This window comes from Cryptomeria japonica, chromosome 4 (genome assembly GCF_030272615.1).
Source record: "Cryptomeria japonica chromosome 4, Sugi_1.0, whole genome shotgun sequence".
In the NCBI taxonomy this organism is placed as follows: Eukaryota; Viridiplantae; Streptophyta; class Pinopsida; order Cupressales; family Cupressaceae; genus Cryptomeria; species Cryptomeria japonica.
Genome location: NC_081408.1, coordinates 9,719,029 through 9,745,017, shown reverse-complemented (window position 1 = coordinate 9,745,017; position 25,989 = coordinate 9,719,029). Strand labels below are relative to the sequence as shown.

At 33.3% G+C, this 25,989-nt stretch overlaps 1 protein-coding gene across 1 annotated transcript; it reads left to right on the top strand.

The window, feature by feature from the left end:
• The first annotated feature begins 22,642 nt into the window (after positions 1 to 22,642).
• Positions 22,643 to 24,160, top strand: LOC131053147 (uncharacterized). The gene is made up of 2 exons (XM_059218760.1): positions 22,643 to 23,315; positions 23,709 to 24,160. Exons 1-2 carry the CDS (start codon positions 22,643 to 22,645, stop codon positions 24,158 to 24,160), a joined length of 1,125 nt encoding a protein of 374 aa, XP_059074743.1.
• Positions 24,161 to 25,989: the final 1,829 nt, after the last annotated feature.

Below are 25,989 nucleotides of genomic sequence, written 5' to 3'. Positions count from 1 at the left end.
TTTTCCAAGTGTTTTAGGAAAGTTTTCAGTTATTACTGAATTACCTGATTTAAAGGGCTAGTAGGAATAGTCCAAATCCACGATAGGATTTTTTTAGGCAGCGACAACATAACTGCATAGGTTCAAACAGACCTTCCATAAGTGCCACGATCTCCGAGTTACGCTACGTCAAAGTTTGACCATTTTTTTCCGCTTTGAGTGCTTAAGGGAAAACGTCGCTACGAGGTGCCTCATAACGATTGGACATCTTGGGAAGCAAGACAAGGGCACACCTAGCATAAACATGACCACCTGAACACGCTCATGCTGACGGTTCGTTCCCATGACAAGCAAAATGAAAGATGCACTATTTTGCCACCTCTCCAATAAAATGCTTATTTTGTTTATTTTGTTTGTATAGTTTATAAATCCCCCCTAAATGAGGTGGATCAAAATTTAGTTGTCTCCTCCCAATCTAAGCATACATGGATATAGGTCAAGAGGAAAAGGTCTCCTTCAAGAATACACCAAATTTTACTAATGTCATCTTCCAAAAAGGAAAAAAAATGGCTAAAGTTAAATTTATTGCATGAGGGGTTGTTCTTTTGTGCACAAAAAATTGTTTCTAAAAGATTTTTTATGATATGTAAGTTATATTTTTGATAGCACACCTTTGTGTTGCCTTGTTGCACCCCTTATGGCTAGGGCATACATTTTATATTTATTTAGATCTTTATATTATGGAAGCTACTCCATTGATCTAGTTTATGTATGGAAATTTTGTCTAAAAAAGTGTCTGTTGTAGTGAATGAAATTTGTGTCAAATTTTTTTGGCCAATCAAATAGTCATAAAATATTTTTCACAATTTAATAACTTAAGAAATATGAATTTAGACTATAGAAATAATATCAAATATATATCTATTTTAATTGTTTTCATTATCTATTCATAATATTATAAATAAAGTGATAAAATATCGGCTTCGGCTTATTACCCAGCAAAAAAAAATGTAAATAAAGTGAATCTTTTATATAATATAAAATTTCAACAAATTTTATTTCTAAAAACATACTAAAATTTATTAGCTATTTTATAGGGATTTGATTCACACTACACAAATAAATAATTAAATTATTTCATCAATAATTATAAATATTTTTTTTTTATTAAATTAAGATTATGCTTTTAAGAAAAATGTATATTTTTAGTATAATGTTTATATTATATTATAAATAGCATCGAAAGTAAGGGCAATGAATAAAATTGGGTAGAAAACTTTATCCAAGATTTAATTTTCTAGAATGTAAGAAATTAAATACATATACCAAGAAAAGAAATAAAAACTAAGCATACCGAAATATTGTCTTATTGATGCTCACAATAAATGAGCTACTAATGAATAATTTATATATAAAATCAAATATTAAAATTTATGAAAATTAAATTACACTAGAATACAAACATCGGTCTAGAAGTGATTCATCCTAGTTCGGAACACAACCATCTCTACTATTTTTGGGAAAAGAGATATGATTGAAGAGTACTTCTTCAAAGGAATTAATTACCTCAATTTATTTCCCAACAAATGAATTGAGTATCCAATTCGTAGTAGAGCCTGCCCTCAAGGCATTAATTATTATGGTGAAATACCTTTCTATTTTGAAAATATTTATGTTTAACTCTCTGCAAAGAAGTACCCCTTCCAGTAGAGCTTTGAGTTCAACTATGTTATTTGTGTCGTCTTCTAGATGCTTTTCCAACTTAGCTAAAATTGAACCATCATAGGCATGAACTACACAACCATCTCTAAAGGTTCCATGATTACCATGAGAAGAAATATCAAAATTCAATTTATCCCAACCTATCTTAGGAGTGAACCAAACATGATTTTCTCTTTCTATTTTACTTATTTGATCCCTGTTGCCAACGCAAAGAGGAATCTTCAATCTAAACCATTTCATTCTAATAGAGCGATTCTAATTTGAAAATTAAACTTTCCTTTTCAAAAGACCTCCAATTCTACTAGTCATCACTTCAACATTAGCAACTTCCACCTTACTCATGAATGACTCCCAAATCATCTTCTTTCCTTGGAAATTTTTTGAGTTTCTCTCTTTACATAGTTTAGATAGGATAATGGAGGGGAAAATAATCATCAGACCTCCATATATACAATTCCTATTTAACTCTGACCAACTTTTAAAAAGGTTAAGGATGTCATTAGGAAGAGAAGTGATTCATCGTAGTTCGGAACACAACCATCTCTACTATTTTTGTGAAAAGAGACATCCTAAAATGATATGATTGAATTACTCATCATGGTGTTCACATAAAACACATATAGATGGACCTTAAAAGCCTATTCTCCTAAACCATTGAGCAGTTAAAATTCTCCCTTGAAGAGAAGCCCAAGAGAATGTTGGTTCTTTTGATAAACATAATCTATTCTAGTATAATTGAATGGGGATAAATTTTAGGAAAACACATTTAGATGGACCTTCAAACACTATTCTCCTAGACCATTTAGTCGTTAAAACACTCCCTAGAAGAGTAGCCAAAAAGGATGCCCTGATTAAAACAGAAGTCTTGAAATTGCAGATTGACATACTCCTTGTCACTATCTGTGCATATCTTCCTAATAGAAAGACCATAATACTTCTCTACAAATGCTTTATACATCCTAATTAAATTGAAGACATCACTCTTATACTTTATAAATTACGCCCATGTACGCCTAGAGAATTCATCATTGGATGAAAGCATATATTTGACCACGCAAAAAAATGGAGTGAGAAAGAAGATGAAGTCACTATGAACTAGGTCCAATTTACTGTAGCATGGTGGTCTCTACTCAAAGTAAAAGAATCCTTGAGATTCTTACCAAGCACACAACCTTGACAAACACCATCAGTGAAAGAAATCAGATCAATATCAAAAGATCTCCCTCTCCTTTTTTTGGAGTTGAATTGTTTGAGAATGATTGGAAATGGTTTGCGTAAGTTTACATGATTTGTAAAAGAACCAATAACTTATGCAATTACCACATGTGATTGAGTTTGTGTAGAGATAGATTTTTACATGGGCCTCCTACTTGATATCTCATTGAAAGTTGGTAAGAGAGTCTAGTCGAAATATGTAGATTATGAAAGGAATTCTTTTAAATGTAGGAGGTGTTTTTTTACTTGACTCATCATACATCATTATGTCAATAGTTAAAATTTTCTATTTAGGTGTCTCACAAGACTCCCACGTGGTGCATTGATGCCAAATCTAACCATTATCTAATTTACCCTAAGATGGTTTCAAGCTGTTCTAGCTCCCTTTGCCAACTTGTTCACTTGGAACTTCTAATTCTCTCCCCAAATAAACAACATGTGCAAGGTGCAATGGTTTTTACTTGAGATGCATATTACATTGTTCTTATATAGATATCTAATCTTTTCTCAAGGAGAAGCAATCACATCCTACCAACATTTTTTGTTGCTTGTTTAAAAGAATCACTACTTAATGAGACATTTAGGAAGGGTGATGATCATGTTGATTTAGTTTCTTTAGAGGATATGAGGAGAAATCCCCCCTAAATGACATGGATCAAAATTTAGTTTTCTCATCCCAATCTGAGCATACATGGATATAGGTCAAGAAGAAAAGGTCTCCTTCAAGAATACACCAAATTCTACTAATTTCATCTTCCAAAATGGAAAAAAAAGGCTAAAGTTAAATTTTATCCATGAGGAGTTCTTCTTTTGTGCACAAAAAAATGTTTCTTAAATATTTTTACGATATGTAAGTTATATTTTTTATAGCACACCTTTGTGTTGCCTTGTTGCACCCCTTATGGCTAGGGCATACATTTTATATTTATTTAGATCTTTATATTATAGAAGCTACCCCATTGATCTAAATTATGTATGGAAATTTTGTCTAAAAAAATGTCTTTTGTAGTGATTGAAATTTGTGTCAAATTGTTTTGGCCAATCAAATAGCCATAAAATATTTTTCACAATTTTATAACTTAAGAAATATGAATTTAGACTATAGAAATAATAACAAATATATATCTATTTTAATTTTTTTCATTATCTATTCATAATATTATAAATAAAGTGATAAAATATCGTCTTCGGCCTATTACCCAGCAAAAAAAATGTAAATAAAGTGATTCTTTTATATAATATAAAATTTCAACAAATTTTATTTTTGAAAACATAAGAAAATTTATTAGCTATTTTATAGGGATTTGATTCACACTACACAAATAAATATTTAAACTATTTCATCAATAATTATAAAAAAAATATTTATTAAATTAAGATTATGCTTTTAAGAAAAATGTATATTTTTAGTATAATATTTATATTATATTATAAATAGCATCGAAAGTAAGGGCAATGAATAAAATTGGGTAGAAAACTTTATCTAAGATTAAATTTTCTACAAGGTAAGAAATTAAATACATATCTCAAGAAAAGAAATAAAAACTAAGCATACCCAAATATTGTCTTATTTATGCTCACAATAAATGAGCTACTAACAAATAATTTATATATTAAATCAAATATTAAAAATTATGAAAATTAAATTACACTAGAATACAAACATCGGTCTAGAAGTGATTCGTCCTAGTTCGGAACACAACCATCTCTACTATTTTTGGGAAAAGAGACATCCTAAATGGATATGATTTAATTAATCATCATGGTGTTCACATAAAACACATATAGATGGACCTTCAAAGCCTATTCTCCTAAACCATTGAGTAGTTAAAATTCTTCCTTGAAGAGAAGCCCAAGAGAATGTTGCTTCTTTTGGTAAACATAATCTATTCTAGTATAATTGAATGGGGAATAATTTTAACAAAACACATTTAGATGGACCTTCAAATTCTATTCTCCTAAACCATTTAGCAGTTAAAATTCTCCCTAGAAGAGTAGCCAAAAAGCATGCCATGATGAAAACAAAGTCTTGGAATTTCAGATTGGCATACTCCTTGTCACTATCTGTGCATATCTGTCTAATAGAAATACCATAATACTTCTCTACAAATTCTTTATACATCCTAATTAAATTAAATACATCACTCTTTTACCTTAGAAATTACGCCCATGTACGCTAAGAGAATTCATCCTTCGATGTGAGCATATATTTGCCCCCCCCAAAAAATGGAGTGAGAAAGAACATGAGGTCACTACGAACTAGGTCCAATTTATTGTAGCATGGTGGGCTCTGCTCAAATTAAATATTGGCAAGAGACTCTAGTCGAAATATGTAGCTTATGAAAGTAATTATTTTAAATGTAGGAGGTGTTTTTTTACTTGACTCATTATACATCATTATGTAAATAGTTAAAGTTTTGTATTTAGGTGTCTCACAAGACTCCCATGTGGTGCATTGAAGCCAAATCTAACCATTATCTAGTTTACCCTGAGATGGTTTCAAGCTCTTCTAGCTCCCTTTTCCAACTTGTTCACTTGGAACTTCTATTTCTCTCCCCAAATAAAGAACATGTGCAAGGTGCAAGGGTTTTTACTTGAGATGCATATTAGATTGTTCTTATATAGAGATCCAATCTTTTCTCAAGGAGAAGAAATCACATCCTACGAACAGTTTTTGTTGCTTGTTTAAAAGAATCACTACATAATGGGACATTTAGGAAGGGTGATGATCATGTTGACTTAGTTTGTTAAAGGATATGAGGAGAAATTCCCCCTAAATGAGGTGGATCAAAATTTAGTTTTCTCCTCCCAATCTAAGCATACATGGATATAGGTCAAGAGGAAAAGGTCTCCTTCAAGAATACACCAAATTCTACTAATGTCATCTTCCAAAAAAGAAAAAGAAAAGGCTAAAGTTAAATTTTATGCATGAGGAGTTCTTCTTTTGTGCACAAAAAATTGTTTCTAAAATATTTTTTATGATATGTAACTTATATTTTTTATAACACACCTTTGTGTTGCCTTGTTGCACCCCTTATGGCTAGGGCATAGATTTTATATTTATTTAGATCTTTATATTATAGAAGCTACCCCATTGATCTAGATTATGTATGGAAATTTTGTATAAAAAAGTGACTGTTGTAGTTAATGAAATTTGTGTCAAATTGTTTTGGCCAATCAAATAGCTATAAAATATTTTTCACAATTTTATAACTTGAGAAATGTGAATTTAGACTATAGAAATAATAACAAATATATGTATATTTTAATTTTTTTCATTATCTATTCATAATATTATATATAAAGTGATAAAATATCGGCTTCGGCCTATTACCCCGCCAAAAAAAATGTAAATAAAGTGACTCTTTTATATAATATAAAATTTCTACAAATTTTATTTATGAAAACATAATAAAATTTATTAGCTATTTTATAGGGATTTGATTCACACTACGCAAATAAATAATTAAACTATTTCATCTTAAATTTCATCTATTATACTATATTGTATATTATGATTTAGTTGTCCGTTGACTAATAGTTATATGTAAGGGTAACTATTACAAATATTTTTATTAAAAATTATAAACATTGAAGTACACTTTTATTTATTCATAAGAGTAAATATTCTATTGGCTAATGACACCTCATCCATTTCTTTTTAAAATCCCAAAATCCCATGAACATTAAATTTCATCTATTATACTATTTTCTATATTATGTTTTAGCTCTCTACAATATATGAACCACAATTAAGTTTATATCAAGTGATGCAAAATTGGGGACAAGATGATTCAACTAGTATGTAAGAATTTCGTCAAAATCCAAGTTTAGTATCTTTCTCAATAAATGAAATACCAAATGCTTTGTTTTGCCTCGATGCTCTCATACAAAACCAAGAGAACATAATAAAACTACTTTGTAGATTAAAAAACAAACTCACATTTTATATATTTTATAAAAGAAACCCTACTCTATATGTTGTCAATTATAAGACTTGAGACTAACCCAGTTCAAACGTCATTAAAGAACTAATTGCCTTCCTTCAAAGCATCATTCTACAAGTCATAGATACGATAACAATGAAAAATACTTAAATTTAATAAACAATAGCCACACTAAATAACCTAAGTAATTATTAATACTATATTATTAAAATTAGAATTATAATTAATATTTCATAATTAAATATCATTTTCTTCAAATAAAATAGTTATAATTTATAATACACAAATATAATTAAAATAATATAATTTTCAACTAACAATACTGCAAAATTATAATAAATAATTAGCATAAATATACACTAGCCCTACGTTGTGAATGAAAGTTAATTTGTTTCCGCTTGAAATTTTAAAGATATTTTTAAAATAAAATAATATATCCTCTATTACTATATGGTCGGCCAATCCTACCCAACCCAACTGGTGTCCTATGATATCATATAAATCCCAGTGGAGAATGCTTTAACAAACCAAATCAGGTAACACGCTTACAGGAACAACAGATTGTTTATTTTACAAAACCCTAGGGTCCAATGATTCAGTTTTCAATTTTAATCCTTTTTCGGCATTACTTGAACTTTAGCCATGGCGAACAGAGGATTTCAATTCCCCGTATCAGTCACTGCGGCTGATACACCTACGCCTCTCCCCGGCGTCACTGCGACTTACGCCCCTGGCACCCCCTTCATCGCCACTGCGGGTTACGCGCCTACGCCTTTCTTTGGTGCCACTGCGGCTTACGCGCATGCACCAATCTTCCCCGGCATTGCGACTTACGCACCTACGAATCTCTTCGGCGGCACTACGGCTTACCCGCCTACGGCTCTCTTCGACGCCCCTACGGTTTCTCCACCTACGCCATTCGTTGCCATCCCTTCGCAATCTTCTGCTCTTGATGTGGATCTGTCTTTCCGCACTCCGGGCATAGCATTTACTCCACCCACGCCTTCCAACACTCAGGTGGGAAATCCGTCCACTTCCTCAGCAACTCAATCCTCCTCTGTATCGCAACCATCAAATGCGTTTCGAACTGTTGCTTCGTCTTCATTAACCACCAGTGCACCTACAATTACAATTCCTTTATCTGGTGAAGGGACTGCACTAGCACAGACCACTACTTCTGCTGCTGTAACCGTACCAACATCTGGGATGTCATTTTCATCAGGACCAACTTCCACTACCAATTCCGCTGCATATCCCCGTTTTACCTTATCGTCTTCAGAGGCATCTGCAACAAGAACTGCATCTTCAGTAACTGGTAAGTCTTTCTTTCGTAGTTACTGCATTATGGTTTGCCATTTACTGTTTGATAATTAAATTTTCTAGGTTATGGTCAACCTTAAAGGTTTCTTAGGTTTATTGTTGACTATTCTTATGTTTGGCACAATGCAATGCAAAGGTATCGTGTGTCATCTTGCTTAGGTGGCACATATGGCAGTGTTAATTGCTACGGTGGCAAATTTTGAAGTTTGTGTTTAAACGCCAAAAGCTTTAACCGAGGTAGTGGTACAGACGTGATATTTGCAGTATGGGAATTTAATGCATTGCCAGGTTGTTCGTAGATACTTGCCATTTGTCCACATTGTGTGGCGGACTTCAAATTGTTTGCAAAATAATTAAGGTTGTGGGTAGTTTGAACATGTTGTAACTGGTTTGTTTTCCGTCAGTTTACATTTTGCTTCAGAGCAGCGGATATGTTGGATATGGGCTTGAACAAGATTTGTGGCTTGGCTGATGGATATCTTCGAATGCAATAAACATGTGACGGCTCCATTTGAGACACCATGCATTATCAGGTGGAAACATTTTGTATAGGTTCGAGCATATCAGGTATGTGCATTATATTTTGAAAAGAATGCAGATTTACAACTCCAGCATTAAAGGTATTGGTGATATAAAGTCTTTGAATGTATTTGATGCATAAATACTTCATCAGGAATGGCAATGGCTATGGTTTTTGATATAGTGATGAGTTTTGAAGTGGTTATGTTTCGAAGTAATAATGATTGTTGAAATGGCAGAAACGTGTCATGGCATGAATGTTATAAAATCTGAAACAGTTTTTAAAATGTTTGGTCTGCAATACTGGAATGTATATTCGAGTATTTCAGATCAAAATGCTTATCAGTGTTTGACGTTTATAATGTTCATTGGTTTCATTGGTTTCAAAGATGCATTCGAATCTGAAAGCAAACGGTTGTGTTCGGTTTTAAAACAGCATTCATACAAAGTGGTTTTGTAACAAAACCCAACTGGTTCAGTTGGGCTGGTATAACCGTTTCCATTCGTATCATATCATTATTTATTGAGATCATTTGGAAGATCTCAGTGTGTGTATGAAATGTGAGAAAGAACAGTGAAAAGAAACGCATATGCATTTGTATTGAAAGTTATAATATATACTTATACATACATACTGATGTAGTATTTACATCTATATGTATTTATAAGACTGAAAGGAATAGGGTTGAATACCCTGAGCAGTTGTAGCTGCTGGTTGTAAAGAATTGAAGTTCAATAAAGATGCAGGATTATTGGAGTGGTTTTTTCACCCTATGACGAAACCGTAAGGATTTTCGAGGGTTTTCCCACTCGGCACAAATTTGGTGTTTCTCTTATTTGTGAGTTGGCATATTTTGTTTTATAATTTCTGTTCAAGATTGATATGAATCAAAAGTTGTTGTATGTTGAAAATCAGTGTTAAATAATAGCAAAATTTGTGAATTACATACTGTTCTGATTCAACCCCCCCTTCTCAGAACCCTGATACTTCCAACAAGTGGTATCAGAGCATAGGATTCCTTTTAGGAATTGTTCCAGGGATTTTTATTGGAAGTTATGGCACAATCTGAAGGAGCTTTTCTTAATAGGGCTCCATTGTTTGATGGAAACGATTATGTTTTCTGGAAAATGAAAATGGAAGCTTTTATACATTCATTAGATGTCAGAATGTGGGATGTTGTTAATACAAAATATACTGTTCCAGCAATAATCCCTACTGATGCACATGAAAAAATTAAATTTGAGTTGGATAAGAAGGCAAGATATGCTCTTCTTTGTGGTCTTTCTAGAGATGTGTTTGCTAAAGTTATCTATTGCAAGTCAGCCAATGATATATGGGTCAAACTTGAAACAATCTATCAAGGAGATGAAAAAGTGAAAGAATCTAAACTATTAACTCTCAAAACACAATTTGATAATCTGAAAATGAGTGAAGATGAAACTATTGCTGCATACTTTCTAAGAGTTGATGAAGTTGTAAATGCTAGAAAGGGTCTAGGTGAAGAGCTTGAAGAACATGATGTAGTTTCAAAAGTTATTAGGTCAGTATTACCTAAATTTGAAACTAAAATATCTACATTAGAAGAAAAGAAAAGCTTCTCAAAAATGACTCTGCATCAACTTCAAGGAACCTTAATAGCTTATGAAATGAGGATTAGCAATCAAGCTAGCTCCTCATCAAAAGAATCAGCCTTTAAGGTTGACAAATATGATGAAAGTGATTCAGATCTGACAGATGCTTTAGAAGCATTGCTGGTCAGAAGAATGAGGAAAAAATATAAAGGCAAACCTAAATGTTTTAGTTGTGGCCAGTTAGGACACATGGTAGCAACCTGTCCAAATGTTGAAGATTGTGATGAACAAACTGAAAAATATTCTAAAAAGAAGTCTTGGAATCAGAATAAAAGATTCAAAGATTTCAAAAAGAAAAGTCTTCTTTCAAAAGAAGATTCTAATGAAGACTCTAGTGGTGCTGATGAAGAAGGAGAAAGATTATTTATGGCTGAAGTTGTTCATACTCCTGAACCTAAATCTAGTGAATCTGAATGTTCATCTGATTCAGATATAGAAGTAGATCTTGAAGAAGAACTTTTGAAATCTTTACAAGAACTTAAAAGATTAAAGAATTTAATTACTAATCTTGAAATTGAAAAACAAAAACTTCAAGAAGAGTTGAAGGAAGCACACTTAAAGATAGAAAATCAGAAACTTCTGCTTGAAGAAAAGGATAATAAATTGAGTGTCTTGCAAAGTTCAGATGCTACTAGTCACAAAACAAAGGTCTTTTTCAATGGATATTGCTTCAATTGTAATATGTTTGGGCACAAGGCTACCTTTTGTAAACAAAACACTAATCAAGGAAAAAGAAAAGATGTTAGATGCTTTAAATGTTTTTACTATGGCCATTATGCAAATCAGTGTAAATTGAATTTGAGAACTAAACAAGTATGGAAGCAAGTAAGGACAAATGAAAAGTCCTTAATTGTTGAAACAGTCTTATTTGCTCAAAAACCTGCCACATGGGTGTTAGATAGTGGCTGTTCTCACCATATGACTGGATGTAAAAGCAAATTCAGAAATTTAGAAAACTTTGATGGAGGGTTTGTACGCTTTGGTGATAATTCAGGAGCTTATATAATAGGAAAAGGCTCAATAGTCTTAAACAATAGTACACCAATTCATGATGTCTATTTTGTTGAAGGTTTGAAACATAATCTTTTAAGTGTAAGTCAGATTTGTGATAGTGGTTATTCTATCTCTTTTAATGCAAAAGGATGTTATATTAAGAATGAAAAGGATAGAGTTATTGCTAGTGGATTAAGAACAAATGGTAATCTATATAATTTGACAGATTCTACTATTCAAGAAACTTCTTTGGTCAATACCTGCTTTATGAGTCAAGTGGAAGAAAATTGGCTATGGCATAAAAGGTTGGGACATTTAAATTTTGATAATCTTGCTAGAATTAGCAAAAACAAAAAGGTGAGAGGTCTACCTCAAATAACTAAACTAGCAAATATTTGTGAAGAGTGTGTTAAAGGCAAACAAACAAGAGTTTCTTTTAAAACAAAAGAATACATGTCAAATAGACCACTTGAATTAGTGCATACTGATTTGTGTGGTCCAACGAAAACTGCTTCATTAAGTGGTGAGAAATATTTCATGCTGTTTATAGATGATTATTCCAAGATGGTTTGGGTAACATTTCTGAAACATAAATCAGAAGCCTTTGAACGTTTCAAATTTTTTAGAAAGATGGTAAAACGTGAAACTGATTTAAAATTGAAATGCTTAAGATCAGATAAGGGAGGAGAGTTTACATCACAGGAATTTATTGAGTATTGTGAAAAACGAGGTATAAAAAGACAGTATTCTACTGCTAGGACACCACAGCAAAATGGTGTGGTAGAGAGGAAAAATAGGACTGTCAAGGAAATGGCTAGGACCATGTTGAATGAAGCCAAATTGCCTGACAAGTTCTGGAAAGAAGCGGTTCATACTGCTGTCTATATCTTAAACAGAGCACAAATCAGGATTCGAACAGCATATACACCATATGAATTATGGTATGGAAAAACAGCAAATGTCAAGAACTTCAAAATATTTGGTTGCAAATGCTTTATCAGAAAGAATGATGATTCTCTAGAAAACTTTAATTCTAGGTCTGATGAAGGAATCTTTCTAGGGTATTCTACACATAGCAAAGCCTATAAATGCTATAATAAAAGGCTAAACAAAATTGTAGAAGTTATAAATGTCTTGTTTGATGAAACATCTGTATGCAGTAATGACAAAGAAGAAAATGAAGGTTTATCCTTTCAAAAATCAGAAAATGAAACTTGTGAAAATGATAAAGCTGAAACTGATAATGAAGATGAATTTGCAGAAAACATAGAACTAGCAAATTGTTCCAATCCTAGATCAACTAGTGATGAATCAAAATTACGAACACCTTCTAGAATAATAGCTAAGAGACATCCTGAGTCTCAAGTTATTGGAGATATTGATAAAGGAATTCTAACTAGAAGGAAAGCTAAAATAGGAGAACAAGCAAACATTGCTGAACAATTTTGTTTGCTAGCAGATTTTGAACCAAAGAATGTAACTGAAGCTCTATCAAATTCTAGTTGGCAAAATGCAATGCAAGATGAAATAAATCAGATAGAGAAAAACAAGACTTGGGAACTTGTTCCTAGGCCTCATGATAAAAATGTTATTGGAGGAAAGTGGATATTTCGTAATAAACTGAATGAGGAAGGAGTTGTGGTCAGGAATAAAGCCAGATTTGTTTGCAAAGGATATGCACAGCAAGAAGGAATTGATTTTGGTGAAACCTTTGCACCTGTTGCAAGAATGGAATCAATTAGAATCTTTCTTGCATATGCTAGTCATAAAAATTTCACTGTTTATCAAATGGATGTTAAAACTGCTTTCTTAAATGGGTATCTTGAAGAGGAAGTGTATATGGAACAGCCTGAAGGATTTGAATCTGCTGACAAGTCTGATTATGTTTTTAAACTCAAAAAAGCATTGTATGGCTTAAAGCAAGCTCCTAGAGCTTGGTATTCTAGGTTGGATAAACATCTACTTGCAAATGGGTTTATTAAAGGAAGTGTGGACAGCACGTTGTATACCAAAATTGACAATGATAATTTGCTAGTTGTTGAAATATATGTTGATGATATAATCTTTGGTTCTACTAATGATGGCTTGGCTCAAACATTTTCAAAAATCATGGAGTCTGAATTTGAAATGTCTATGCTGGGACTCTTTACATTTTTCTTGGGACTTCAAGTCTCTCAGCTTGAACATGGTTTGTTTATATCACAACTGAAATATGCTAAAGAAATTCTTAAAAGATTTCAAATGGATAATTGTAATCCAGTTGGCACACCCATGGAAACCGGATGTAAGTTGATAAAATCTGATGAATCTCCTCTTGTTGATCAAAGAGAGTATCAGTCTATGATAGGCAGTCTTTTATATCTTACTGCTTCTAGACCTGATCTAATGCACTCTGTTTGTCAAGTTGCTAGATATCAAGCAAGTCCTCGCCAATCTCATCTCAATGCTGTTCATCGTATCTTTAAATACATACAAGGTACTTTGGATTATGGTTTGTGGTATCCGAAAAATGATGATTTTAATCTGCTTGGTTATACAGATGCTGATTGGGGTGGCTGTAAAGATGATCAGCGAAGTACTAGTGGTGCTGCATTTTTCTTAGGTGATCGGTTAGTTGCTTGGCACAGTAAAAAACAAGACTGTGTTACAATTTCTACTGCTGAGTCTGAAATTATTGCTGCTACCACATGTTGTACTCAATTACTTTGGATGTCATATCATCTTTCAGATTTGTGTATTACGGTTCCTAAACCGATGAAGATTCTTTGTGATAATATCAGTGCTATACAGATTTCCAAAAATCCTGTTATGCATTCTCGCACTAAACATGTGGCTATCAAATTGCAGTTTATTCGTGAACAAGTGTCCTCCAATGAAGTCATCCTTATTCATGTGCCTTCTAAATTGCAAGTTGCAGATATTTTTACCAAAGCACTACCACGAGCCTTGTTTGAACAATTCCGCACTCGATTGGGAGTATTCAGTGATGTAGTACATGCTTCATTCAGTATTCAATGATGTTCATTCAGTGATGTAGTACATGCTTCATTCAGTATTCAGTGATGTAGTACATGCTTCATTCAGTATTCAGTGATGTTCATTCAGTGATGTAGTACATGCTTCATTCAGTATTTAGTGATGTTCATTCAGTATTCAGTGATGTCAGATTCAGATTCATGTCAGATTCATTCATATTCAGTATTCAGTTTCAGTGACTGGTTTGTTGCTTCGATTGCTGGTTCAGAGCTGGTTCAGTCATGGTCACTCTGTTGTGTAACTGGTGACGCTTGCATTATGATTCTATTGGTGCCTTAGCTGTGTATTTTTCTCATGTATATATCTATGAGCTGTGTATTTTGCTCATGTATATATATATCTCTGAGATGCGGATTCTCATGTATATATATGTATGAGCTGTGTTGTTTGTTCATGTATATATATATCTATGAGATGTGGAAAAATTTTTGCATCAAAAATGGGGGAGATTGTTGACTATTCTTATGTTTGGCACAATGCAATGCAAAGGTATCGTGTGTCATCTTGCTTAGGTGGCACATATGGCAGTGTTAATTGCTACGGTGGCAAATTTTGAAGTTTGTGTTTAAACGCCAAAAGCTTTAACCGAGGTAGTGGTACAGACGTGATATTTGCAGTATGGGAATTTAATGCATTGCCAGGTTGTTCGTAGATACTTGCCATTTGTCCACATTGTGTGGCGGACTTCAAATTGTTTGCAAAATAATTAAGGTTGTGGGTAGTTTGAACATGTTGTAACTGGTTTGTTTTCCGTCAGTTTACATTTTGCTTCAGAGCAGCGGATATGTTGGATATGGGCTTGAACAAGATTTGTGGCTTGGCTGATGGATATCTTCGAATGCAATAAACATGTGACGGCTCCATTTGAGACACCATGCATTATCAGGTGGAAACATTTTGTATAGGTTCGAGCATATCAGGTATGTGCATTATATTTTGAAAAGAATGCAGATTTACAACTCCAACATTAAAGGTATTGGTGATATAAAGTCTTTGAATGTATTTGATGCATAAATACTTCATCAGGAATGGCAATGGCTATGGTTTTTGATATAGTGATGAGTTTTGAAGTGGTTATGTTTCGAAGTAATAATGATTGTTGAAATGGCAGAAACGTGTCATGGCATGAATGTTATAAAATCTGAAACAGTTTTTAAAATGTTTGGTCTGCAATACTGGAATGTATATTCGAGTATTTCAGATCAAAATGCTTATCAGTGTTTGACGTTTATAATGTTCATTGGTTTCATTGGTTTCAAAGATGCATTCGAATCTGAAAGCAAACGGTTGTGTTCGGTTTTAAAATAGCATTCATACAAAGTCGTTTTGTAAAAAAACCCAACTGGTTCAGTTGGGCTGGTATAACCGTTTCCATTCGTATCATATCATTATTTATTGAGATCATTTGGAAGATCTCAGTGTGTGTATGAAATGTGAGAAATAACAGTGAAAAGAAACGCATATGCATTTGTATTGAAAGTTATAATATATACTTATACATACATACTGATGTAGTATTTACATCTATATGTATTTATAAGACTGAAAGGAATAGGGTTGAATACCCTGAGCAGTTGTAGCTGCTGGTTATAAAGAATTGAAGTTCAATAAAGATGCAGGATTATTGGAGTGGTTTTTTCACCCTATGACGAAACCGTAAGGATTTTCGAGGGTTTTCCCACTCGGCAAAAATTTGGTGTTTCTCTTATTTGTGAGTTGGCATATTTTGTTTTATAATTTCTGTTCAAGATTGATATGAATCAAAAGTTGTTGTATGTTGAAAATCAGTGTTAAATAATAGCAAAATTTGTGAATTACATACTGTTCTGATTCAACCCCCCCTTCTCAGAACCCTGATACTTCCAACAATGGTCAACCTTAAAGGTTTCTTAGTTTTCGGAATGTTGGCAGAGATTATAGGCTGCCTTGAAATGTTCTTTTCTTTTCCTTTTAAATATCTCAGGCAGGATTAGATCACATTTTTTAAGAATTCTAAATGTCACAACTGCTGAATTAACCTGATAGTCATTATACCACAGTCAGACCTGTTAATAATCACATAAATCAAATATGTTTTTGCTCGCGCTGAGTTTTCATAAACATAGATGAGTATGTGTTTAGAAAATAGTTAGAGCTTCTTGTGATTCGAGATACATGGAACTAACATTTTTTGGTTTTTGTGTTTCGCAGCTAACACTCGAGAGTGCGATAGGGCCATGGAAAAAATATATGCTGCTATGGTAGAGATGGATCAACTTTATGAGAGATTAGCAAGGGCAGAGTTTGTGAGAGGTGTGGCCCTAACTGAGAGAGACCAAGCTCAAGCAGAACGGAATAGTCTGCAGATCCAACCTGATCAGGCCCGAGAGAGGGAGAGACAAATGCAGATAGAGCTGCAACAACTATATGCTACGAATTATGCGCTCAAATTAGAGGGAGATCGTGTGCAACAACTATTTGCTGAGACAAATGCACTCAAAGTAGAGCAACATCCTGTGCAACAACTATGTGCTAAGATAGATGCACTCAAAGTAGAGCAAAATCGTGTGCTAGGAGAGCTCGAGACAATTCATCAGATAGAGATGCAACAACTATGTGCTAAGATAGATGGACTCAAACAAGAGCAAGATCGTATGCAGTAACTATGTGGTAAGATAGATGGACTCAAAACAGGCCAAGATCGTTTGCGAGGAGAGCTCGAGACACTTCGTCAGATGAGAGTATCAGATATACAAGTACCGTAGAGGATGGATGCATTGACAATGGAGAATGTTAGCTTGAGAGAGGCACAAGGGATAGCAGAGGAGCATCCAGAGGGATTCGTTTTGTTATAGCCTCCAGCTCCTAGACCACCTTTAAATTTTGATCTCATATTTTGTCATAGTCGTAAGAGAATATGGATAACTGATTATTGCAAGGACATCTTTTATCAATAATTTGATTTCAGTTTGTGTTTATGTGATTATGTGTTTTTGGTATGATGATGATATAGAAATAAAATGATGTGATGTTATTACAATATTTGAATGGGGATAAATTTTAGGAAAACACATTTAGATGGACCTTCAAACGCTATTCTCCTAGACCATTTAGTAGTTAAAATTCTCCCTAGAAGAGTAGCCAAAAAGGATGCCATGATTAAAACAAAAATCTTGGAATTTCATATTGACATACTCCTTGTCACTATCTGTGCATATCTTCCTAATAGAAAGACCATAGTACTTCTCTACAAATTCTTTATACATCCTAATTAAATTAAAGACATCACTCTTTTACTTTAGAAATTATGCCCATGTACGCCTAGAGAATTCATCATTCGATGCAAGCATATATTTGGCCCCCCCAAAAAAAGCAGTGAGAAAGAACATGAAGTCACCATGAACTAGGTCCAATTTACTGTAGCATGGTGGTCTATACTAAAAGTAAAAGAATCCTTGAGATTCTTACCAAGCACACAACCTTGACAAACACCATCAATGAAAGAAATCAGATCAATATCAAAAGATGTCCCTCTCCATTTTTTGGAGTTTAACTGTTTGAGAATGATTGGAAATGGTTTGCGTAAGTTTACATGTTTTGTAAAAGAACCAATAAATTACACAATTCCCACATGTGATTGATTTTGTGTAGAGATGGAGTTTTCCATGGGCCTTCTAGTTGAAATCTCATTGAAAGTTGGCAAGAGACTCTAGTCGAAATTTGTAGATTATGAGAGGAATTATTTTAAATGTAGGAGGTTTTTTTTACTTGACTCATCATACATCATTATGTCAATAGTTAAAATTTTCTATTTAGGTGTCTCACAAGACTCCCATGTGGTGCATTGATGCCAAATCTAACAATTATCTGGTTTACCCTAAGATGGTTTCAAGCTCTTCTAGCTCCCTTTGCCAACTTGTTCACTTGGAACTTCTATTTCTCTCCCCAAATAAACAACATGTACAAGGTGAAAGGGTTTTTACTTGAGATGCATATTACATTGTTCTTATATAGATATCCAATCTTTTCTCAAGGAGAAGCAATCACATCCTACCAACATTTTTTGTTGCTTGTTTAAAAGAATCACTACTTAATGGGACATTTAGGAAGGGTGATGGTCATGTTGATTTAGTTTCTTTAGAGGATATGAGGAGAAATCCCCCCTAAATGACAAGGATCCGAGCATACACGGATATAGGTCAAGAGGAAAAGGTCTCCTTCAAGAATACACCAAATTCGACTAATGTCATCTTCCAAAATTGAAAAAAAAGGCCAAAGTTAAATTTTATCCATGAGGAGTTCTTCTTTTGTGCAGAAAAAATTGTTTCTAAAATATTTCTACGATATGTAAGTTATATTTTTGATAGAACACCTTTGTGTTGCCTTTTTGCACCCCTTATGGCTAGGGCATACATTTTATATTTCTTTAGAACTTTATATTATAGAAGCTACCTCTTTGATCTAGATTATGTATGGAAATTTTGTTTAAAAATGTGTCTTTTGTAGTGAATGAAATTTGTGTCAAATTGTTTTGGCCAATCAAAGAGCCATAAAATATTTTTCACAATTTTATAACTTAAGAAATATGAATTTAGACTATAGAAATAATAAGAAATATATAACTATTTTAATTTTTTTCATTGTCTATTCATAATATTCTAAATAAAGTGATAAAATATCGGCTTCGGCCTATTACCCAGCAAAAAAGAAATGTAAATAAAGTGATTCTTTTATATAATATAAAATTTCAACAAATTTTATTTCTGAAAACATAATAAAATTTATTAGCTATTTTATAGGGATTTGGTTCAGACTACGCAAATAAATAATTAAACTATTTCATCAGTCGTTATAAATTTTTTTTTTTTATTAAATTAAGATTATGCTTTTAAGAAAAATGTATATTTTTAGTATAATGTTTATATTATATTATAAATAGCATCAAAAGTAAGGGCAATGAATAAAATTGCGTAGAAAACTTTATCCAAGATTAAATTTTTTAGAAGGTAAGAAATTAAATACATATCTCAAGAAAAGAAATAAAAACTAAGCATAGCCAAATATTTTCCTATTTATGCTAACAATAAATGAGCTACTAAGGAATAATTTATATATAAAATCAAATATTAAAAATTATGAAAATTAAATTACACTAGAATACAAACACCGGTCTAGAAGCGATTCATCCTAGTTTGGAACACAACCATCTCTACTATTTTTGGGAAAAGAGACATCCTAAATGGATATGATTGAATTACTCATCATGGTGTTCACAGAAAACACATATAGATGGACCTTCAAAGCCTATTCTGCTAAACCATTCAGTAGTTAAAATTCTCCCTTGAAGAGAAGCCCAAGAGAATGTTGCTTCTTTTGGTAAACATAATCTATTCTAGTATAATTGAATGGGGATCAATTTTAACAAAACACATTTAGAAGGACCTTCAAATGCTATTCTCCTAAACCATTTAGCAGAGTAAATTCTCCCTAGAAGAGTAGCCAAAAAGGATGCCATGATGAAAACAATGTCTTGGAATTTCAGATTGACATACTCCTTTTCACTATTTGTGCATATCTGTCTAATAGAAAGACCATAATAATTCTCTACAAATTCTTTATACATCCTAATTAAATTAAAGATGTCACTCTTTTACTTTAGAAATTACACCCATGTATGCTAAGAGAATTCATCCTTCGATGTGAGCATACATTAGGGGCCCCCAAAAAATGTAGTGAGAACGAACATGAAGTCACTAAGAACTAGGTCCAATTTACTGTAGCATGGTGGGCTCTACTCAAATTAAAAGAATCCTTGAGATTCTTACCAAGCACACAACCTTGACAAACACCACCAGTGAAAGAAATCAGATCAATATCAAAAGATCTCCCTCTCCATTTTTTGGAGTTGAACTGTTTGAGAATGAGTGCAAATGGTTTGGCTAAGTTTACATGTTTATTAAAAGAACCAATAAATTATACAATTACCACATGTGCTCGAGTTTGTGTAGAGATGGATTTGTTCATGGGGCTCCTAGTTGATATCTCATTGAAAGTTGGCAAGAGAGTCTAGTCGAAATATGTAGCTTATGAAAGTAATTATTTTAAATGTAGGAGGTGTTTTTTTACTTGACTCATGATACATCATTATGTAAATAGTTAAAGTTTTTTATTTAGGTGTCTCACAATTCTCCCATGTGGTGCATTGAAGCCAAATCTAACCATTATCTAGTTTACCCTAAGATGGTTTCAAGCTCTTCTAGCTCCCTTTTCCAACTTGTTCACCTGGATCTTCTATTTCTCTCCCCAAATAAACAACATGTGCAAGGTGCAAGGGTTTTTACTTGAGATGCATATTACATTGTTCTTATATAGAGATCCAATCTTTTCTCAAGGATAAGCAATCACATCCTACCAACATTTTTTGTTGCTTGTTTAAAAGAATCACTAGTTAATGGGACATTTAGAAAGGGTGATGATCATGTTGATTTAGTTTGTTTAAAGGATATGAGGAGAAATTCCCACTAAATGAGGTGGATCAAAATTTAGTTTTCTCCTCCCAATCCGAGCATACATGGATATAGGTCAAGAGGAAAAGGTCTCCTTCAGGAATAGACCAAATTCTACTAATGTCATCTTTCAAAAAAGAAAAGAAAAGGCTAAAGTTAAATTTTATCCATGAGGAGTTCTTCTTTTGTGCACAAAAAATTGTTTCTAAATATTTTTTATGATATGTAAGTTATATTTTTTATAGCACATCTTTGTGTTGCCTTGTTGCACCCCTTATGTGTAGGGCATACATTTTATATTTATTTAGATCTTTATATTATAGAAGCTACCTCATTGATCTAGATTATGTATGGAAATTTTGTATAAAAAAGTGACTGTTGCAGTTAATGAAATTTGTGTCAAATTGTTTTGGCCAATCAAATAGCTATAAAATATTTTTCACAATTTTATAACTTGAGAAATGTGAATTTAGACTATAGAAATAATAACAAATATATGTATATTTTAATTTTTTTCATTATCTATTCATAATATTAGATAAAGTGATAAAATATCGGCTTCGGCCTATTACCCAGCCAAAAAAAATGTAAATAAAGTGACTCTTTTATATAACATAAAATTTCTACAAATTTTATTTCTGAAAACATAATAAAATTCATTAGCTATTTTATAGGGATTTGATTCACACTACGCAAAGAAATAAGTAAACTATTTCATCTTAAATTTCATCTATTATACTATATTCTATATTATGATTTAGTTGTCAGTTGACTAATAGTTATATGTAAGGGTAACTATTACAAATATTTTTATTAAAAATTATAAACATTGAAGTACACTTTTATTTATTCATAAGAGTAAATATTCTATTGGCTAATGACACCTCATCCATTTCTTTTTGAAATCAAAAAATCCCATGAACATTAAATTTCATCTATTATACTATACTCTATATTATGTTTTAGCTCTCTACAATATATGAACCACAATTAAGATTATATCAAGTGATGCAAAATTGGGGACAAGATGATTCAACTAGTATGTAAGAATTTCGTCAAAATCCAAGTTTAGTATCTTTCTCAATAAATGAAATACCAAATGCTTTGTTTTGCCTCCATGCTCTCATACAAAACCAAGAGAACATAATAAAACTACTTTGCAGATTAAAAAACAAACTCACATTTTATATATTTTATAAAAGAAACCCTACTCTATATCTTGTCAATTATAAGACTTGAGACTAAGCCAGTTCAAACGTCATTAAAGAACTAATTGCCTTCCCCCAAAGTATCATTCTACAAGCCATAGATACGATAACAATGAGAAATACTTAATTTTAATAAACAATAACCACACTAAATAACCTAAATAATTATTAATACTATATTATTAAAATTAGAATTATAATTAATATTTCATAATTAAATATCATTTTCTTCAAATAAAATAGTTATAATTTATAAGACACAAATATAATTAAAATAATATAATTTTCAACTAACAATACTGCAAAATTATAATAAATAATTAGCACAAATATACACTAGCCCTACGTTCTTAAAGATTTTTTTAAAATAAAATAATAAATCCTCTATTACTATATGGTCGGCCAATCCTACCCAACCCAACTGGTGTCCTATGATATCATATAAAGCCCAGTGGAGAATGCTTTAACAAACCAAACCAGGTAACACGCTTACAGGAGCAACAGATTGTTTATTTTACAAAACCCTAGGGTCCAAGGATTCAGTTTTCAATTTTAATCCTTTTTCGGCATTACTTGAACTTTAGCCATGGCGAACAGAGGATTCGAATTCCCCGTATCAGTCGCTGCGGCTGATACACCTACGCCTCTCCCCGGCGTCACTGCGACTTACGCCCCTGGTACCCCCTTCATCGCCACTGCGGGTTACGCGCCTACGCCTTTCTTTGGTGCCACTGCGTCTTACGCGCCTGCACCATCCTTCCCCCGCATTGCGAATTACGCGCCTACGCCTCTCTTCGGCGGCGCTACGGCTTACCCGTCTACGGCTCTCTTCGACGCCCCTGCGGTTTGTCCACCTACGCCATTCTTTGCAATCCCTTCGCAATCTTCTGCTCTGGATGTGGATCTGTCTTTCCGCACTCCGGGCATAGCATTTACTCCACCCACGCCTTCCAACACTCAGGTGGGAAATCCGCCCACTTCCTCAGCAACTCAATCCTCCTCTGTATCGCAACCATCAAATGCGTTTCGAACTGTTGCTTCGTCTTCATCAACCACCAGTGCACCTACAATTACAATTCCTTTATCTGGTGAAGGGACTGCACTAGCACAGACCACTACTTCTGCTGCTGTAACCGTACCAACATCTGGGATGTCATTTTCATCAGGACCAACTTCCACTACCAATTCCGCTGCATATCCCCGTTTTACCTTATCGTCTTCAGAGGCATCTGCAACAAGAACTGCATCTTCAGTAACTGGTAAGTCTCTCTTTCGTAGTTACTGCATTATGGTTTGCCATTTACTGTTTGATAATTAAATTTTCTAGGTTATGGTCAACCTTAAAGGTTTCTTAGTTTTCGGAATGTTGGCAGAGATTATAGGCTGCCTTGAAATGTTCTTTTCTTTTCCTTTCAAATATCTCAGGCAGGATTAGATCACATTTTTTAAGAATTCTAAATGTCACAACTGCTGAATTAACCTGATAGTCATTACACCACAGTCAGACCTGTTAATAATCACATAAATCAAATATGTTTTTGCGCGCGCTGAGTTTTCATAAACATAGATGAGTATGTGTTTAGAAAATAGTTAGAGCTTCTTGTGATTCGAGATACATGGAACTAACATTTTTTGGTTTTTGTGTTTCGCAGCTAACACTCGAGAGTGCGATAGGGCCATGGAAAAAATATATGCTGCTATGGTAGAGATGGATCAACTTTATGAGAGATTAGCAAGGGCAGAGTTTGTGAGAGGTGTGGCCCTAACTGAGAGAGACCAAGCTCAAGCAGAACGGAATAGTCTGCAGATCCAACCTGATCAGGCCCGAGAGAGGGAGAGACAAATGCAGATAGAGCTGCAACAACTATATGCTACGAATTATGCGCTCAAATTAGAGGGAGATCGTGTGCAACAACTATTTGCTGAGACAAATGCACTCAAAGTAGAGCAACATCCTGTGCAACAACTATGTGCTAAGATAGATGCACTCAAAGTAGAGCAAAATCGTGTGCTAGGAGAGCTCGAGACAATTCATCAGATAGAGATGCAACAACTATGTGCTAAGATAGATGGACTCAAACAAGAGCAAGATCGTATGCAGTAACTATGTGGTAAGATAGATGGACTCAAAACAGGCCAAGATCGTTTGCGAGGAGAGCTCGAGACACTTCGTCAGATGAGAGTATCAGATATACAAGTACCGTAGAGGATGGATGCATTGACAATGGAGAATGTTAGCTTGAGAGAGGCACAAGGGATAGCAGAGGAGCATCCAGAGGGATTCGTTTTGTTATAGCCTCCAGCTCCTAGACCACCTTTAAATTTTGATCTCATATTTTGTCATAGTCGTAAGAGAATATGGATAACTGATTATTGCAAGGACATCTTTTATCAATAATTTGATTTCAGTTTGTGTTTATGTGATTATGTGTTTTTGGTATGATGATGATATAGAAATAAAATGATGTGATGTTATTACAATATTTGAATGGGGATAAATTTTAGGAAAACACATTTAGATGGACCTTCAAACGCTATTCTCCTAGACCATTTAGTAGTTAAAATTCTCCCTAGAAGAGTAGCCAAAAAGGATGCCATGATTAAAACAAAAATCTTGGAATTTCATATTGACATACTCCTTGTCACTATCTGTGCATATCTTCCTAATAGAAAGACCATAGTACTTCTCTACAAATTCTTTATACATCCTAATTAAATTAAAGACATCACTCTTTTACTTTAGAAATTATGCCCATGTACGCCTAGAGAATTCATCATTCGATGCAAGCATATATTTGGCCCCCCAAAAAAAAGCAGTGAGAAAGAACATGAAGTCACCATGAACTAGGTCCAATTTACTGTAGCATGGTGGTCTATACTAAAAGTAAAAGAATCCTTGAGATTCTTACCAAGCACACAACCTTGACAAACACCATCAATGAAAGAAATCAGATCAATATCAAAAGATGTCCCTCTCCATTTTTTGGAGTTTAACTGTTTGAGAATGATTGGAAATGGTTTGCGTAAGTTTACATGTTTTGTAAAAGAACCAATAAATTACACAATTCCCACATGTGATTGATTTTGTGTAGAGATGGAGTTTTCCATGGGCCTTCTAGTTGAAATCTCATTGAAAGTTGGCAAGAGACTCTAGTCGAAATTTGTAGATTATGAGAGGAATTATTTTAAATGTAGGAGGTTTTTTTTACTTGACTCATCATACATCATTATGTCAATAGTTAAAATTTTCTATTTAGGTGTCTCACAAGACTCCCATGTGGTGCATTGATGCCAAATCTAACAATTATCTGGTTTACCCTAAGATGGTTTCAAGCTCTTCTAGCTCCCTTTGCCAACTTGTTCACTTGGAACTTCTATTTCTCTCCCCAAATAAACAACATGTACAAGGTGAAAGGGTTTTTACTTGAGATGCATATTACATTGTTCTTATATAGATATCCAATCTTTTCTCAAGGAGAAGCAATCACATCCTACCAACATTTTTTGTTGCTTGTTTAAAAGAATCACTACTTAATGGGACATTTAGGAAGGGTGATGGTCATGTTGATTTAGTTTCTTTAGAGGATATGAGGAGAAATCCCCCCTAAATGACAAGGATCCGAGCATACACGGATATAGGTCAAGAGGAAAAGGTCTCCTTCAAGAATACACCAAATTCGACTAATGTCATCTTCCAAAATTGAAAAAAAAGGCCAAAGTTAAATTTTATCCATGAGGAGTTCTTCTTTTGTGCAGAAAAAATTGTTTCTAAAATATTTCTACGATATGTAAGTTATATTTTTGATAGAACACCTTTGTGTTGCCTTTTTGCACCCCTTATGGCTAGGGCATACATTTTATATTTCTTTAGAACTTTATATTATAGAAGCTACCTCTTTGATCTAGATTATGTATGGAAATTTTGTTTAAAAA